This window comes from Bombus fervidus, chromosome 16 (assembly GCF_041682495.2).
Source record: "Bombus fervidus isolate BK054 chromosome 16, iyBomFerv1, whole genome shotgun sequence".
NCBI lineage: Eukaryota > Metazoa > Arthropoda > Insecta > Hymenoptera > Apidae > Bombus > Bombus fervidus.
Window position 1 is genome coordinate 2,256,875 of NC_091532.1, and position 19,272 is coordinate 2,276,146.

General features: G+C 39.6%; 3 protein-coding genes across 5 annotated transcripts in view; 2 read left to right on the top strand and 1 right to left on the bottom strand.

The window, feature by feature from the left end:
• Ef-1a-f1 (translation elongation factor eEF-1 alpha chain) overlaps positions 1 to 19,272 on the top strand; it is a 236,339-nt gene that overhangs the window by 147,318 nt on the left and 69,749 nt on the right. The gene's annotated exons all lie outside the window — the stretch shown is intronic.
• Ada2a (Transcriptional adapter 2A) overlaps positions 1 to 19,272 on the top strand; it is a 330,348-nt gene that overhangs the window by 145,587 nt on the left and 165,489 nt on the right. The window lies entirely within an intron of this gene.
• LOC139995887 (popeye domain-containing protein 1-like) overlaps positions 6,115 to 19,272 on the bottom strand; it is a 62,370-nt gene continuing 49,212 nt past the window's right edge. For 2 of the 3 annotated variants that reach the window (XM_072019811.1, XM_072019812.1), the window contains exons 3-7: positions 17,059 to 17,400; positions 15,842 to 16,239; positions 14,952 to 15,373; positions 14,064 to 14,329; positions 6,115 to 10,028 (exon numbers count right to left, since the gene is read on the bottom strand). In XM_072019811.1, coding sequence (XP_071875912.1) covers positions 10,005 to 10,028; positions 14,064 to 14,329; positions 14,952 to 15,373; positions 15,842 to 16,239; positions 17,059 to 17,388 — 1,440 coding nt within the window. In that variant the 5' untranslated portion in view covers positions 17,389 to 17,400 and the 3' untranslated portion in view covers positions 6,115 to 10,004. The remainder of the gene's footprint in view (positions 10,029 to 14,063; positions 14,330 to 14,951; positions 15,374 to 15,841; positions 16,240 to 17,058; positions 17,401 to 19,272) is intronic. The other variant, XM_072019813.1, reaches the window with a different exon arrangement.

The window sequence follows — 19,272 nt, forward strand, 5'->3', positions numbered from 1 at the left end:
CACGCAAAAACGAGACTCTTAGCGGAACGCATAAATTAAATACCCGAATGAAACCATACAGCACGAAAAAGCACAGGACAATAAGATATTTTCCGAACAGAAGGAATGAACGAGGAAATGAAAAGAAATATCTGTTCTTTATAGAGGGGCAGATAGAATAAAAACAAATTATTGTTATTTACGAAGTCTTTTGCTATCCTGCATGTTACTGTTCCAATATTTATCGAGATATTATTTCAACTATGAAAAGACACGCGAAATTTACTTTCGGTCTTTTGTCTGGAATCGTTTATCAGTAAGTGGTAGACGAGAGAATAAATGCCACCTGAATGGCAAGGGTAGGAACCTTTAAACAATACGAAGTATTGATTTTTGTCCGTGCCACCCTTTTCCAATGCATTGTTTCGGATAAACAGGATCCTTCTGATTGCTCGATGGAACGTGCATTTAGCAATTAATTAAAAATTCGTTGATTCTGCAAAAAGTGTACTACAGCAAAAAAAAAGGGAACCAAAGGAGAAGAGAGTTAGGTGACAATAGCTGTACGATAATTAACGAATTTACAAAGGGTAACAAGTTTATAAAGCTAAACTTAACACCGCCACTGTCTTTGAAGTTTCAGAAATTCCGCGGATATTCTGGAAGCTGTCGTTGTTCGTAAATCTCTAACGCAGAGAAACATTAAATTTTTTTTAAATACGTATCATCGTGTTGGATATATTTTCACGAATGTCAAATCTATCTCCCGCGCAGGAAGAAATATCGAGGAAAGATATAAAACAACGATTTGAAAGAGTGAAATGGCTCGGGATGAATATGTATTCATCCGCCGAATGACTCGACCCTCCTCGAAAGTTCTTCTCTTTAGTCCGAGCTTTCACCCTTCGAATAATTTTGCGAAACGAGCGAATACTCCCTGTTTCGAGCATGGTGAATCTAATACCAGCGATCGAGCACTCGAAAACTCGTGGAATCGTTCTTGAGTGGGCGGGCGATGAAGAAACAGCAAATATTGTGTTTCGAAGCGGAGCCTTCAGCCGCGTCCTCCTCTCTTGTTCCGCTTTTCTTCCGGCTCGAGTGCCCTCGCGTTCCCACTTCGGTGTTTCCGTGACTATAAAGAGCGAAAGGGACCGGAGAATGAAACGATAGGGGCAGAATAAACGTCGGAGTGGGATGAACAAAGGAGAGATCTCGGGGAAAAATGGAAATATTTCGAGGGTTTGTCCCATTAGAAATTCACTTTACTCGGCCAGTTTCTCAATGTAGTTTTTATTTCTAACATAATAGTCAACGAACATGTTGTAATAATAAATAATTGCAATAATATACAGTGCTGTTGTTGCCATTCATCATCGTTCGGTCTTTCCTTTCTTCTCGTTCTCTTTTCTCTTTTTTTTTTTATTTTTTTTGCTATCTTATTCTCGTTCGTTCTTTCGTTCTATTCGCATATTCTCGTCTCGCTCCCAATTATTTTTTGCACGCTGTTCCTGTTCGCTGTTCTACGGATAACGCGAAGCAACGTGGAAAAAGACGCTCTTCGGGCTCTCGTTCTCTACGGTAAACGCTACGCTTCGTCGGAAAATACGATTTCGCTTAAACGAATGTCACGCTTTCGGCAAGACCGCTTTTTGACAAAATCTCGGTTACGACGTGATGTGGAAGAGATAAAGAGAGGTCAAATTTTACTGAGTTTTGTGCCGGGTATGCGATGTCGAACTGAAGTTGTTTTCCCCAAGCTTTTGAATTTTACGATAGCTATACATTTTTCGTAAATAATGGAGTAACGATGACAAGAATTTATGCTTCGGTTCGATATAACTTGTGTTTCCCTCTTAAGCAGATTTAGTTGACCTATTCATCTTACATCATGTTAATAACCCCATGAATCTTTGTGGAAATTATAATATCTCGGATTTCGAATTATATTACGTTTATGTTTAATGTAATATAAAACGATCATTAACATTTAACAATCGCGATGTTTCATTATTTAGAGACATTTTCGTTAGCTGAATGGTTGGAATTTATTTCCAATACATTAGAAAATTATCCCTCGTTGCGACAGGTACAGCTGGTGTTTCTTCTCGTAATTAATTGAAATGGTAATAAATAATTCAAATCGAACACGGCACGCTGAACTAGGCCGAATTTTGTAATTCAAAGTGATACAAAGATCGGTCGATTTGCGTGAAGAATTAAAGGCTTGAATTTTCTCACGAAACGTTCTGGAAACGGTTCATTTTCGTGCAAAACCTTTCGGTCATTTTTCTTCGCGCTCGTTAACCATCGGTTCGCGCCAATCCTTTTAGGAATATTCATTACGAAAACGGAGATAATCGAAAATCGATGAAGATCGTCGGTAGGAAAAGTACACAAAGGATGAGCTAACACCTGACACTCGATACGATTATCGATGTCTTCTTGTCGTACTTGATTGCGATTAAAACAACGTTCCTCCCGATTACCGGACCGAGGAAACATTATTCGAGCTGAATTCTTTTCTATCGATCCAGACCATTCTTTCGCGTCAAACGGAAACGCTATGATCTTGTCGCTTCGAGTAATCTTTCGTGGCTACTCGAGCGTGGAAACCTCGAATCTTTGTATTTTCAGGCAGTAACAGATCAAAATCTACAGAGAAAAGGTTCGTGAAAGCCACTGCAAGGAACGGTCCGTTTATTATTCGATAAAATTCCTATTTTTACGAAAGTTCATAGCCTGCAAATTTCTCTTAAATTCCTGCGTAAACTTTTCGAACGCATCAACGTCGAAATATCAGGCGAAGGAGAATACACGTTTGAGAAATTTCAGAAATTCGTGCTAAGGGGAAAGAAAATTGGCAGATCGAAATTATGACGAAATAAAAAAGGCGCCGCATCTAGTTGTAACAGTGAAAAATGTCTAAATTTAGCAAAGGCGGGAAACGGTCAGTGAATTTCTATCGCGTCATTTATAACCATCTGCATCGCTCGAAAACATGCGAATTAAGCTCCATAAACGTGCCACATTTTCCCAATATTAAATATTTTGAGAATTCGCCGGAACGTTCGTGCATCGTTGCGCACTTTGAAACAGAGTTACAGGACGCATCAAAATTCCGCACATTTCAGGCATTAATTACGATTTTCGTGCGTATTGACCGGAAACGGTATTATCGGCTAAACGATTAACGACTCGACACGACACGCGTCCCATGAATCACCAGCTGTCCCCTCTCATCTCCAAATGCATTCTTGTTCACATTATACGAGACATACTGTACAACCGGGTCTGCGGATGTCGAAAATATCGAGCGTGGGGTTGTGGAAGAAAAAAATGTTTGGCAAATGCATTCGGTTCAGTCTCCATTCGTATGTAAATAACTCGGCCTAAAATCTAGCCAGACGTTCGCCGCTCAGCTGGTTTCATGCCAATATCGACGAATTCAAGGAACCAGGACACGTAGAACGCGTGTCCGATGCCACGTACCTCGTTACACGATGTTATAATTGCTGTTTACGTTCGTCGATGTCCATCGTTTTTGTACGATTTTCAGAATCCTCTAACGTCGGATTTATGCTACCGCTTACAAATATTCGGACACTCGATCGATTCGTAATTTATAGTAACGGTACGTACCTAAATGTTATTGAAATAAGTAAGAATATTTGTTAACTAATGATCGAATCGACAGATAAATCATCTCATTTTTATTCATTTGATGGTAACAAAAGAGAAAATTTTATATAAAAGGATTTTCACCTCTAACGTGAATCGTCTGAATCGTCTTGTTAAGAATCAAACGTTTGGATACATTTGAGCGATAGCGTATGTCGTAAAGGTAAAAGGGAACGATTATCTGCTGTACGCATTCTCTGTCTACAAGCGAGAGATCAAAGGGTAAAGTTCTTGGAAATTCGTGGAATCGAAGAGAGATCGTTGTTTCAGAGGAACACGCGTATAATTGGTAGATGGATAATACTGGTGCAGATGAGAATACTCGAAGGTCCTCTGAATTCGTCGAATCAAACAAAACGCTAATTAATTCTCTCTTTTATCATACGCTTCGATTCCTGTTTCGATGATAATAGCGAAACATACGACAAATATGAGGATTTGCAAAGGTGATTCACGTAAAAGAAATTGTAGGTATCGTTATCGATTAAAATATCTCTCTATAGTGGAAAATTCTACGATGATAAAAATGCTCCGTGACATTTCTGTTATTAATGTTCCTCTTGTTAGCAAAACGAGTAAAACACTGGAGATATTATACCGACAAATGGGACGTTGTAGGTACGTTGAGCGAAAAGTATTAAATTTCATTGTAATTTTATTCAATGTAAAACTGCGTATTTCGAATCCTGAAATGATGTAATTTAACTTATACATTTTTTTATAAAAAAAGAAATACGATAAAGTATAATTTAAACTTTCAATCCCAATAAACTAAAACAATTTCATTAGTAACATTCATTTTTTATTTCGTGCGATCCTAATTTAACGCAAAAGTTAACAATTTTTTACTGGAAATAAAATATACAGGTCTATATGTTATGCATATTAATATTTAATCCAGACGATTTTTATTTCCACTCCCTCTGAAATTCGGCAAACAGAAACAGCGAGAAATAAAACAGAGATATTTTAAAATCTGACGGCTCCGAGCCACGTCTGACTTGTACAATCCGCTACTACTAATACCATCGACGCCGTCTTCGTTTCTATAGACAATATTAATTCTTTGACTGGCAATACCCAGTATTTTCAACAAGTCAATTGTCTGTTATAAGGTACTTTGTCTGGGAAACAGCGACAAGTGTCAGCTTAGAAAATTTTCATCGAAATAATGTAACTTGTTGAATGGCTATTAAATACAATCGGCAGTTCGAAAGTATTATTTTCTCAGAGCAATAATCTTAAGAAACAAACGTTTCTTTGGTAAAAGTAAAATATTTTACTTAATTATTAACCGTGTTCTATCGTGAACTAGACATTTATGTAAATTAATCTGAAAATTTAATAAAACTTCATAATCTCAAATGATTAGTTCAATATGCAAATATCGATAACACCAATTTTTCATTGAAAAATTTATGAGCCGCTCGTAGCCGTAATATGTTATCAAACAATTTCCCATCAAATTTATTCCTCCGAAAAAGCACAAAGTCGAACAATTCCATACGACGAAACAAAAGCACGTTTTGAACGGAGTAAATAAAATACGATGCCAGACAAAGAATTAACGCTATTATTTAGCAAAATAATCGAAACGGTGCAATTTCAAATGAGAACAACGCTCAGCGATCTACGTGATGAATATTCGAATATTTGGAGTATTTGGAGTATTTTCAGCTATTTGACCAACGCGTTCGAGAATTCCGAAGAAACGCTGCAACGCCATTAACCACGATACGTAATACTGTCTCTTATGTACAATACGCTATAACGATATTATTTTACAATTCTTCTTACTATACGTATATAAAAATATAAGCGCGTCAATATGTAAATATGTTCTATGATCGCTGTGTTTTACACGGCCACGGAGAAATTGGATTTTTTTCGAGAATCTCTACCACTTACGTATTGTCATAGAAACTATATATTACGATACTATGTATGTATTTGATAGTGACACTAATCGATCACGATCGATCGACAACTCGTTAGTTTCTTTACGTGATTAAATATCAAGAATATACGATAGCGATAAAAACTGTTCGAGAAGCGACTACGATCCAAAGCTCAAAGAGGCCTTTTTTTTTTTTTTCTTTTTAATGACTATCCTAACTTCTTTATACGTGTGTTTGATTATATCGTTTATCGATGATTGTAGTAGCGCAACGTACAAGGTTAATTGTTTGTTATAAAAATAGAAAGAATTTGATAGAAAACAAGTTGGGAGTTTCCTTCGTTTATTGATAATTTCGATATTTAGAGATTAGAGTTCAGATATTTTTGGAACATGTTTTTGTATTCTATAATCAATATTGCATGACTTACCTGGTCGAACTTCGGTCCTTTTCCAAAAATTGATACAACAAATTATCGTGTATATATATAAATAATTAGTTGCTGCGTTGTTTGCTGCGAAGCGAGTTCTTGCGGTGACTTTAATAAAATTCTACGTCGCACTGTAAATAATGTTTAATTTTGCTAACAAGATATATTAATCGCAAATTATATTTTATATAACATGGCTAACTGGTGAAAAAATACGGCGAATGAAAATAGACGAAACATTGATATTATTAACGTTATTTGAAGCTGGTAGTAAATCTAGAGAGATAAATACCATTTCGCGATAGCTTAAAACAGGTACCTTTTCATTCATAACGAGTAAACGTGATTTCGTTCGCGTTATTTACAGTTATTAAAAAAATATTATCGTTCGTGTCATTTTGAGAAATAACTAGCAATAAAAAGAAATTTTGTAATCGTCAATCCTTATGCTATCTTTCGCAAGTTTGGGATTATCTATTATCTTAAATTTCGTTGTATCGCGAATTTATTAATATCCTAATTGCATTGTCAATGTTTGTTTGTAAAAACGTATATGAATTTTTTTTTTAAATATAGCATAATTACCAGCCTTTGTAAATATGTTTGCGAATGACATTTTAATTTTAATTTAGATTTAAATCCGTGTAACGATTATTAGTACGCTAAATTTAATGTGAACACCTCGCTAAATTAAATATCCTAGAAACAAGGAAAATTGTCGTAAAAAAGAGAAATAAATATCGATATAATTAATAATAATTCACACGCTTTGGCTAATGAGAATTTTTATATCTTTTTCTCCATAAATTTCATTCATCGTCTTACTCTGATTTCTAATAATTTCGTTGAAATATTTCAAACATGACGTGTAATCCCAAACTCGCTTCTGGTCGATCCAATATCTCTCTAAATTTACACTATCGATAATATATTCACAATTTCTACGGCAGTGACTATCAACTGCAACATATGTTTCACGTTCAAACACATCGTTCGCTTTACAACATCGGTCTATCAGCCACGATATATTTTCCAACGAACGTAGCTCAAGAACAACGACTACTACACGCGTTACAATTCTCGATGCAACAAGACACGTTTGCAACAAACGTAACGGGTTGCTCGATCGTCGTTACATCAAACACACGCACCTGCTTTCGGTTGCCTGTGCCAACACGACCGTCACTACTTTTTCTCACATCACACGTGCGTTCTTCGTTTCACTTCCGTTTTCATTCATCTCTCTCTTCCTTCTTTTTTCGTTCGTCTCGTTTCCTATTCCACGTTCTTTTCTATTCTTTATTTTTTAAATCGTTCGTTTAAATTGTTTGTGCGTCTTATTGGATCTTCTACGGCCTCGCTCTCACACGCGGGGATTATATAAACATAGAAACATACAAACACACATTGTTTTATTTTCTTCAAATTTTTTTATTTTGTTTTAATATTCGTCCCCCTCCCTCCACTACACGTGCTCTATTTTATATCTGTTTTTACTTTACATTTTATCTTTTTGTATTCTCGCGCGACGCGTACGTTATAAGTTTTAATCTTACGTTCGCCTTAAACCATAACTCTGCTCTGTTAACCCTCTCGATAATCAACTACGATTTTACTTTATTTTTATTTTATTTTATCTTTTTTTTTTTTTTGGTTTATTTTCGAAGCACTTTATTGCAGGTTTTTTCTTCATTTTAACGAAGCACTTATTGCGTTACGTCTGGAGATTACGCTCGTTCTCTTTTCTTCATTCCATCCTTTTGCACGAACTCTTGTTGTTCTTTCTTCTTCTTTTAATTCGTTCTTTCCTTTTTCTTTCATTCAACTTGTTTCTCGTTATTGTGTTGCTGCTATTGATGACGTTACCGTTGTTTCTTCCCTTTCGCCGGTTGCTCTGTGCACGTTCGATTACCTTTCTCGATCATCCCAGAAGCGGCCATAATCTCTGCTCTGTAATTCGAAATTCTGCGTTGCGTTCTCGGCGTATCGCATTTTTCCTGTTTTTCTTTTCATTTCTCGGTTTTCATTTCTTATCCGATCTTGCCTACGGTTGGCGTCCTCGAGAGATCGATATCGTAGTTCAGACGCGTCAGCCAACGAATCTGTGGTAGGGCGAGTCGCCGAGCCGATCGCTCGTCCAAAGGAAATTAATTGCTTCTTTTTCAACGGCAAACTAAATGAACTCGCTTTGGAAATTCAATGGCTCGTTCGATTCCATTGCCCGCCTAACCATGTGAAATTCGATTTCGCGAGAAAGAAAAAGCTTGACTACTTAATGAAACGAATTATTGGATCGAGACTGTTGCGCTAAACGACTTGAGAGAAAGAAAGATTCGTAAGCCGTTGTTGCATCGTAGAACGAGAACGAATGCCCCAATCCATATTTATACGATACTTTCTATCAATTTTAGCAAACACATGGAAACGATGAATTATTAAAAGTTTCACTTCAACCGGGAAATCACTGGCAATCGCGAGACGTCTAAACTTACCGACCTCGAGGACTGCCAGGTAATCCTGCGCTTGTTAACTCGTTCGCAGCGAGTTTCTGTACTGTGTATTTATTCGGCATCCTCTGAAAGACTTAATAATTATATCCATTATAATCACAGTCGATGTAAGGGTGTACACAGCGGCGACGCTCGTCACAAGTATACAATTATAATCTATTTTTCATTTTTAAATCATGTTTAGATGATTCCGTAGGAATTTCTGCGTGTTCGCTGTCGGCGATCCTTCTCGAGCGAAAACTAGCAAACGCGTGAAATTTCTCCCGGTGCTCTTCCACAACGATCATAACGTGGAACATCACTCGCGTGTGAACGAACGTTGAAATGGATTCCGTTTGCGAGCGGAAGGAGGAAAAGAAGAAGCGTTTGAACAGCGGCCGCGAGTTCGTCGCGAAAATTGAACGCGTGCGTGGTCATAAAAGTTTAGGTGGAGGACTAGAAACCGTCGGACGATCGCGGAACGGCTACTTCCTTGGTTTTCTGTGCGAATGTAAAGCACAAACTCTATCTTCTCAATTTCTCCCTTCCACTTCGTCATCCATCCTTTTCAGACTCGATCGAAGGATTCGATGTTTCAACGAGCGTGTAATTCGAGTTACCAAGCAGTCTATCCTTCCTTCGATTTCTCTCTCGCCTTTCATCACCTGCCCACGAAACTTTTCTCTTCGTCCCAGTTTTCCAGCACGCTTTTTGGTCAACTCTTTCGTAACTTCCTGACGAACCTTCGCTTCCAACGACGTTAACTTCCTCTTTCTTCCGAACACCGTTTCCTCGATGTAGGAGAAGAAGAAGAAGAAGAATCAGGAGAAGAAGAAGAAGAAGAAGAAGAAGTAGCGGAAGAATTAGCAGAGGAAGAAGTGGAAGGAGAACAGACGCGTTTCGCGACACCGGCCACTCGTGTGTCGAGGAACACCATGCAAACTCCTTTCACCACGATCAATAGCGAACACACGGCTTAGGTTTTGCTTAGGTATTTTATTGTGCACGTGTTACGTGGCTCTGCGTGTATCAGTTACGTGTAAGGCGTAGCACTTGCGGGATATGAACATGGTCAGACCGTCGCGCGTCTTCGTCGATTACAGTACTCGACGAGTGGAACACGCGTTCGTTTCGAAGTTCGCGGTTCGCGTAAACGAAGTTCCGCGAATGTTCACAGAGCATCGACGCGCGCACACATACATACACACATTTGCACATATATGCATACAGACACGCGCGCGCATACACATACACACAGATAGATGCACAAACTGCGCTCGAGCGTTCATTGTCGTCCGTGTCTGTCTGTCTGGATCCGCGTCACGCGACCATGCGGCCACGCGACACTCTGGCGGCTGCTGCTGGATAGGCCGTGCTATGTTAGTAGCCGGACGACGTCGGCGACGTGCTTCACAGAACGAACCGTGATAGATGGTTCGCGTTTATGAGATCTCGACGGGGCTAGGCGGAACGCTGAGGCGATAGCGACAGAAGTGGTACGCTTGCAGGGCCCTCCCCGTCGAGCGACCGTCATACGGGCGTCTCGAAAGTTACCTGGAATAATTCAGAAAAGAGAACGATTAGGTAATGTGTGGCTATTACGGGAGAAAAATGGCTGGTCACTTCGTGTATGACGTCGTACTGTGACGTCGAGCGGCTTGGCACGGGTGTGAACGTTTGAATTCGTCCGAGTAAAAGACAACTACGAGAGTTAGCTGAAATAAGGTTCATGAAAATCAAAGAAATCAAACGAAAGTACTTGGACAATGTAGTATTGAAATTAAGTATTCAGCTAGAATTACGTTGTATGTAAATCGGTTTTGAAATTTAGTTCAGTTTTAGCTTCGTGTTACTCTCTTCCTTCGTCGCGAATGAAATACGTAACGATTGTAAGGTTACGAAAACGCGATTTGCATATGAATATTACGAAAATCTACAACATATCAAATACGATTGACGATAGGAAGGTTTCCATTCGTTGGAATAAGTGAAATTTAAGTGGCCTCTAGTAACAGCTAGAAATTAAGCGTTGCGTTTCGCGACAGATCCGTACACTAACGACCTAATTAATTAAATGCCTCTGTAATTAGATTTGCATAACATAGCTGTTAAGTGAATATGTGCAGTACGTCGTAAAGCGGTTATCTAAGTGCATCAAATTAGAAATTACGTTGCATTCGATTACATTATTATTTAGAGCCCATTGAAGCGTGTCCCGAGATCATTACATTCTTGAATTAATCGAAGATCTGAAATTTCTAGGATTTTACGATACTGACAGAAAATTTTCCATTATTTCCGAGAACTAAAACTGCAAGTTCTTAGCAGCGTAGCCTAGACCTTAAAACGATTTTCAACCAAAAAGGCATTAAGGTCTGCTAGTTACTGAACACGTGCCTCGTAAGACTAAAAGGCGTGTTACTAAGGAGGCGTACGAAAAGGTCAAAGATAGAAGCCAAAGGAGCTTGGTAGCATTATCGTGATTGTCTCAAAATAGCCAAGGAAATTTGTCATTTTTAGATGATAAGTACGTTTTTATAGCGATACTGTAATACGAAGGTCGTACCTAATATATTTCTTTATAATTGTCTCGTTGAAAAATAATTTGGTGCCACCGCATAAAATACAGATCTGCGTTTAAATTTGTAACTATTTTTCTAAAATCGCGTCGATTTCTATCTTCGCTGCTTTTCGTCTCTTCTTCTATCAATCTTGCGAATCAAGGTTCGCTCGCACGACAACTACTTTCACACCTGTCAAAGTGAATTAGCCAGACTAATTAAAAGACCTGGCTGACGGTGAAACGAGGCACGACAACGACGCGAATTAGCCGCGGGGTTTTCTTAAAAATTGCACCGCTCGGTTTCAGGCTTCTTGTACTGCTTAATGCATCGTACGAAACATGTTAAGAACGCGAGGCACACGAGCCACTGAAATATTCACGCGTCACACGCGATACTGTCATTCTTAACATTTGTACTAACACGCGACAATCTCTGCTCCTTTATTAATCTTTTTCATCGTTCGCATTGTTATCACGGGACAAATTTCCTCGGCTATCAACCATTCCGTGACATTTCATTGACGAAACATTCCAACTTTCGCAGGACAAAAGCCGTGTAATTCATGAAAAACCGATAAGGGAACCGTGTGGGCATTTTATTAGGTCACAAAAGGTCAGCGTTGCGATCATGCATCGTTCCGTTCTAAATTTTTTTGGGGTGATATAAAAATAAAAGAATATAACAAAGGAGAATTTGTCTTCTTTTCCGTATGCTGTTCGAACGATGGGTGTTCTCTAAAATTTTCATCAGACGCGAGTAAAGGAATAAAATTATAGACGATGGTGCATATTAGTTTACTTAGAGGAAGCACGTCCCTATTTCTACCGAGAAGATTATCTTAATCTCGTTATCATAGGAATATTTCATCTAACAAGGTCGATGTGCGTGCAACGAATCAGACATGCAATTTTCTTGCATAACTTTTGCCTGGATACCCAATTGGATTTACGGTTAGCGCGACTCCTTCTAAGTATCCTATTTACGTGAATCTAAGCGCGGCAACGAGCCTCTGTGCAATTACGTAAGCATTATTTCGCGTTATTCAAACTTCTCTTGTCCCCCTTTGTATCGTGCAAACCAGCCGAGAGGAGAACGATGATGAATGGTGACTCTGAATCGCGCTCGTTGCTACAAAACGATTACGCCGCTCACAAACATAATGTTATCGTGCACGGCTGAGGAACTTTCATGAATTTACCGTGCACGATCCTTGAATTACTTTATTTGCAGTGATGATTAGTGGAGTGGTTCGTTTGAAAACAACTCCTTTGTAAATTGGATAATTTTCTCGAATCGTCACCTCTGAATTTGAAATCAAGAGGCATTAAATAATCGATACACGAGACCGATTATAAATGAAGATCTTTCGTCATTGCTGCCTGTTGCCTGTTTCCGAGTTTTGCATCAACAACGTTTTAAAAACGAGCGAGCTATCGCAACTACATCGAAGATTCTACAGAAAATGGTAGAAAATTAATTCACAAAATTCAGTTGAAACGGGAAGGAAGCATTCGACGGAAAAATATTCCGGATGAAACGGTCGATTAGCCAAATTCGTCCCGCTGAAACGAGGAAAACGAGAGTAAAAAGAGAACGAGACGTGCATCCAACGTCGCACCATTTGTTCGTGCGAAGGAAGCTAGTTTTCTGACACTCGTGACTTGAAGTGTTCTCTCTTTTAGCCTTTTATTTTTACGAGACAGCTGCTCCATTCACAAGTGGACAACAGTCGGGTTTCTGTTCATTTTGTTACCTTTTTTTTCCTTTTTTCTGCGCGGCTTAAGAATAAAATCATCTAGCCTGGGGCGCTGCTGAAACGAAGCCGATGCTAACTTAATATCGGCTCACTTTTCTGGCTCGAGTACGCGCGGTAATTGAGTTTTTCTGTAGCGATATATTCGTCGAGCTTTTTGTCCCGATTCCCGCCTGGCGATTTATATCGTGGACGCAGATACTTCTGGGTTTCCACGTTCCAGTCGAAGACGAACGGGCTACGCTCGCCCGTGTTCGCGAATGGACACTTAATCATTCGCAAAGTGAAATGGAACGGACGACCGAAAGTCGCATCGACTGCAGAAATCTGGTTGTATAGCCGCGTGAAACCAGATAAACAGAAGCTATGGATAAAAACGCGTACGGATTGCCGAATAATAGTGTCATGAAAATTCCTGTGCAGTCGCTGCGCTACGTTAGAGTCACTGAACGTAGTTTTCAGTGACAACGAAAACTAGTGGGGGTGGATCAAGTCGGAAGACTGAGAGGCGATTAGAAATATTGTTACAAATTTAACTATAACGTAATATTTTTGTAGATCATGTTAGAATTCGAGTAAATCTTGACTTGTTTCTTTAAAACGTGCTACAAACGTCAGAAATTAATTTGCTCTACTTTAGTGAAGTTCTACGGTCGTTCTAATCGATCTATGGAATCAACCGTGTACTATATCGTCTGATCAATTCGAAGTAATTTTACCAGCGCTGTGTTAATAGCGTTGCATTTCCCAACCAACTCTCTACAACGATCCAATTACCGATACTTTAATTATGAACACTATCGAATGAAATTTGTATGTTTTATTTGTATTTCAAAGGAAGCTAATTGAAAAAGTTTTAGTTTAAAAGCTTTATTGTCAAATTTACGTTTCGCGATCAATTTTCCGTCGAGTAGAAATTTTTCTATGCGTTTAAATGAAAACACACGAACGTACCTAAAAATAATAAAAGAATCGATCAAGCATTCCCAAATTACCGTATAACGTCGATATTGAAAAAATCCAACGCCAACATTTTAAATCCAACTGAAAATCGACTAAACGAAAAACGAAATAATCCCACTTCCATGCACATTGTATGAAACAAAATAGTCGGCGTTCGACGTTAGGGACTCGAACGCAAAAAATGCAACATCATCCGGTAGAATCTTCCAGTCACAAGTAATGGCCACTGGCGACGCTCTAAACATGCCATTTCGAAGAGAAAGGCGATGGTAATTCAGCGTGAGTGCTCGCTATACTACTACTACTCACCTCTCTCGTCCCCTTTTTCGAGCGTTTCCTCTCGAGCTTCGGTGTCTGAGGTAGCAGGGTGTAATCGCCGCTCGTGCCACCGCTACGCTGTCGCGTCAACGGCTGATGCGACAGAAAGGGTGCCCGTGGCGGTGGCGAAAACTGAACACCCTGCGGCAGTAACGTGTACCCGAGGCTTTGACCCTGGGTGAACGGCGAATTCGGCGGGAAGTGATTTGCCACCACGGGCGCCCAGTATTGGTGCGAGTACCGGGATGGCGAACTCCCTGTGGACAATTCATTTCGATCCTTGTCACCACTCCCAATCTGTCAGTCGACTAATTGCTATTTCATATTGATCGACCGAATGACTGTGTGTTCAACGAAAATCAGTCACTGTCTAAGAGATTCGACAGTCGGGGAGTGAATATGTGGATTGTTCGATGATCTGGATTCACCGAGAGCATAATTGGGAATGGTGATCGTGCAGTTCTATTTCGAGAAACGTGTTTTTCTGCGGCCGATTAGATGACGGTGGTTTTACTTTGGGAAATGAAGCTTGAATTAATCCTTTCAGCGCCGGAATGCTCGATGGCGCGCGTTTGTTACACGTCGATTAGGATGAAGTATAGCTGGATCGAATAATATTTCACTTCGCTTCGATGATCATGGAAAACCATACTTTTCGTATTATCGTTTAACGTAACGCGAAACGCGTGAAATCATCAAATCTACCGTAACGAAACTGAAAAATCTACCTGATAAACAAATTTCCAATACTCCCGACGATTTTCTCTCATTTGTCAAACGACAAACTTCCCATCCGGTAATTAACGTGCTCTGTCCTCAGATATCGCATCCCCTCTTTAACAAACGATTGGATAGAAAAGGAGGAACGAAGAAACTTACTGTCGCTACGCGGATTACTGTGCCTCCTCTGTGCCTTCCACGTCGTGGATCGTACTCTTCCGGCAGTTTCAGTGTTTACAGCGTCGACGCTGAGACTTCTCGCGACGCCCCTGTAAGGATTCGACGTGGTTGTCTCACTGGCCGCGGCGACACCAGCGAGCTGCTCGTTAAGGGCGTACAACTTGGACGTAATGTCCTTACCGATGAGGGTGTTGAGGACGACCTTGAGCAGGGGCCTATGCCTGAGTACCCTGAGCAACTTCAGCCTGGTCCAACAGATGTACGTGCTAGACTCCTCCGCTCGAATCGTCACTTGGAAGACGTCGTCGATGTTCTCGTGCATGGCCTCCCATTCCGGCGAGTCGACGAACTGATAAGCTTTGATGTAATGCAAGTGTGTTCCGTCGCAGGTCACCTTCAACCTGAACTCCACAGAATCATTCGTTAAACACTCTGACGTTTCGACGTTTCTTCGAAAGCTAGTGTTACTATATAAAGCTAGAGGCTGTTTTGTACCAGCAAACATAAACAAGATACGGAAGAGTACGAGATGAGAGACGGAAACTTCTCGCGAATCACTTCCGGAGGGTGCCAGAATTCGAGAAGGTTTCACCGAGGGGCGAGGGGTTTTTCGTATCGATTTCTCTCACATGCTAATATGATCGATGGAGGAGATACAGCGAGGTCATAAAATCGTAAAGTTTACATGTTTCAAAAATCGAAGCAATAATTTGAGATACGTAGGGAGAGATAAGGAGCTGGAGACTAATTTCGAGTTGTTTCTTCCTTCGTGTATACATTCGTATATGTATGCAAAAGTTTTCTACTGTAAGTTTTCAAACACTCTCGCGAACCACTGTATTTTACAGACAGGGTCGCGTAATACTCACTTGCCACGTAACAGTATCGATAGTCGTTCGTCGGCGGGCGTGACGCCTTCTGTCGCATACGTCTGACCGGAGTCCAGCTTTAATATCCTTGCCTCCTTGGCCAGCTCCTGGAAGTGTTTCTTGCTGACCTTGTACGGCTTAAAGAGTTTCAGATAGAGCTCAGCCAGCTCGGGGCTGAGCGCGGGAGGCAGAAATCGACAGGCTAGTATAAGAGAATGGATTCCGTTCAGAAGGCCGAGAGCCAGACTCCATAGCATCGCGTCCAGGGCGCATATGGTAATTCCAGCCCAGAGAGCGGCCAGCATGAAGCCAGCCGTGAGAAAGGTGCGCAGTGCCAGTACTGAGGCCTTGAAAGAACGCGGCACCAGAAACGCCGCTGCGAAGAACAGATTCGCCGCCTGGCAAAAGGCAAATCGAAACAGTTTCCCCGTGAGAATCCATCAGCCGGCAAGATTGCCTCGTCTCGCTCCGAGAAAATTCAAGTGACCGTCTGGAGACCACCCTAGTTGGACGGAATCTACTGTCTAGATGGAAGCTACGATTTCTTGCGTTCTTTTTTCGTCAAACTTTCGAAGACTTGTTCCGTGGCTGTTTTTTTTTTTTTTTTTTTTTTTTTTTAACGAAGAAATTCATGTAGGGAATGTATAGGGTTGTAATCACGAAACGATAATAGTTTGTACGTCTTCCTTGGTTTGCTTTTCCTTTTGTTGCTTTTTTTAATTAGTTGAACGCTTTAAGAGATTTTTAAAACGTACAGCGAATGAAATATTATGAACTTGCAATTTTTCTTATATTCTAACCGACGCCGATGAAAGCTTGAAAAATATCGCTATAGTTTCCAAAACTCGTCCAGTTGATAAATAGTTCTCGTTGCTCGATTCGTTTTCACGTATCGTTTAAATCCATTGCCCGTTAAATAAAGTGGCGATAAAGATGGTGATGGTGTTATCGATCAGCAACGGATAAACGAGTACTAGTCTAAATTTATCGAAAGTTCCCATTTTCGTTATCACTGTGTGATACATGATCGATCAGATAATTTAGTTAGACTGTCATTATTTCTTTCAACGACTGTCTTAAAGTCAATTTTTATTAAAATATAGTACGAATAGAAAAGCGATCTACCGGAACTATAGGTCAATTCATAATTGACACAATATCTAAAGAATAAATTTAATTTATGCTACGTTTATAAGAAAGAAGAAAAGAGAGTTTACTTGGAAGAGTTTGTGTTGCGCTGCCTCCCATTCGTCGCAGTAGCCTGCTTCCGATGACAGTACAGTGGTATTTAACCTCTCAGTCACGTTACTGGCCTCGGTGCTATTCCATACGTCCACCCAGAGTTCCGTGTAATTCAAATCCTCCAATGAGTAGCCACCTAGGCTGGGAAGGCCGCTGTAATTGAAGGTATAGCCCTCGGTGGAGTAGCTTGTCGATGTCGGGCTGGTGAACGGGGTCGTCGTGGTGGACGACAAAAGGCTGCTCGCAGGCGAGGGAGCATCAGTCGTATTCGCCATTTTTCGTCGCGAGCGCGTGGTACGGGCCATCACCTTCTTCCACTGAAATAGCCAAATTGTAGTATCATCGGGTTATTGAGATATCTGTTTCTGAAAGATATACTGGATGGTAGAAAAATGGTAAAGGAAAGATAACATTCTTGAGGCGAATCCTTACTTTTTCAATTTAGTGTCGTGTTAGTATTGATGAACGATATGAACAATGATAGTATAATGGTATATAAGACGAATGAAATAATAATATAATAGTAAGATATTCAAGCACAGAGTGACAGTTAACATTATCATAGTAGAATTTTAAAACACTGAATTAGTGGAAAGCTATTGTTAAATGTAAAAGCATTGTCTTGTCTTGCTATAACTTGACTCGAATTTACTTTGAAGATTCAACAGTGATCAATTAGTCGAAACGTATCAATTAATCGAATACATACACATCTTTTTTACTGATATGTTTTTATGTTGAACAAGGGAAAGTTTGGCACTTTTTCGATTAGATCATTTCGACTGATTAGATCAGTCTGCTCACCAGAGAGGATAACAGTTAACAGAAGCCCTTTTTGAACGAACCCCTATAAATCAAGGCAATCAATCATACCTTGATGAATAAAATATGATGTAGAAGCAAAAGTGCCCGAATACGTCAAGCAGGCTCTACTTCTGATGAATTTTTCTTATACCTCCTTAGGAAATAATACTCAAAAGTGAAAGAAAAGATGATGGGAGATGTTACTCTAGAGAATTAAGGAATAATTACTGTAGCAATATTAATGTAATTTTCTGGAACTGTCACCTTACATCTTTAAGAATCTTAGAGATTTAAAAACTTACGAGAACTTGGGGAAAGAATTATCGTTAGATACGTAATGCGAAATCAAGTATCATATATATAATGGAAATATCAGAACAGATTGATAACTATTTAATATTCGAGGAGGTATGAAAACGTAGACGAATTATTCTGCCATTTTTCGCGCATTATATCGGTCGTGATACATCTTTCTGCAAATTACTTTGCGTAGTGCGCCGTTTGTTATCGTAATTACTTTAAACAGATCACAGATAAAAGGATGAAACTCACGTGTAAGTTTGCAGTCACGAAAGGTGAACATCAAATTATTTCAGACTTCCTCAGGGTGTTAATAATAGATCACTTTTATTTAGGTCAGACAATCCTTTTCTCAAGAATGTTTCATGTTCGCGAAGAAAGAGCTTTTATTTTCTCTTCTAATTCAATTTATACATTACAACATTCTGGTAAATTGAAATTAATAAAAAACCAGCGACGAACTTACTTAGAAGACTCTCAAATGTTCGGTATCATTTTATTATACGATAACGTATCGGTTAAAAGATTTTAACGTGCAGAAAATTGAACAGTCAAGTTGCATTCATTCTAGAGTGTCATTCGATTTAGTTACATTGTCCCAAATGCATTGATTGGTATAGTAGCGTTCGTTGTACAGAGTCGTTCGATTTAGATCTGCTTGACCTATCCTCTCGTTCAAATTTCCAATTTATCCACAAAGATCTAATTAGTTATTTTCAATTCATCGTAGTACAAGTAATCCTTCGCGTGCGCTTCGTGATACCAAACTATCCTTTGAGAACAGCATCCCTCAAATTAATTCTTTATTATTTCCACCAATTTGTCAATTTTCACTTCTATATACCATTCTTCAACTGCGTTTCTCATACATCGAATATTCAAGCCTTAACACAGACGCACACTCACACAGACCTGTAGAGAGACAAACAAACTGGTAATCCTCTTTTGAAACAGGAAAATAAGACAAGTATATGCAGACAGTTTGAACGGTGAATGCTTTACGACGGACATAAAGATACCGAAAAGCTCACGACGTCTGCAAAGAAGAGAACTACGACTTTATACGAATATGCTTCTAGACCAGA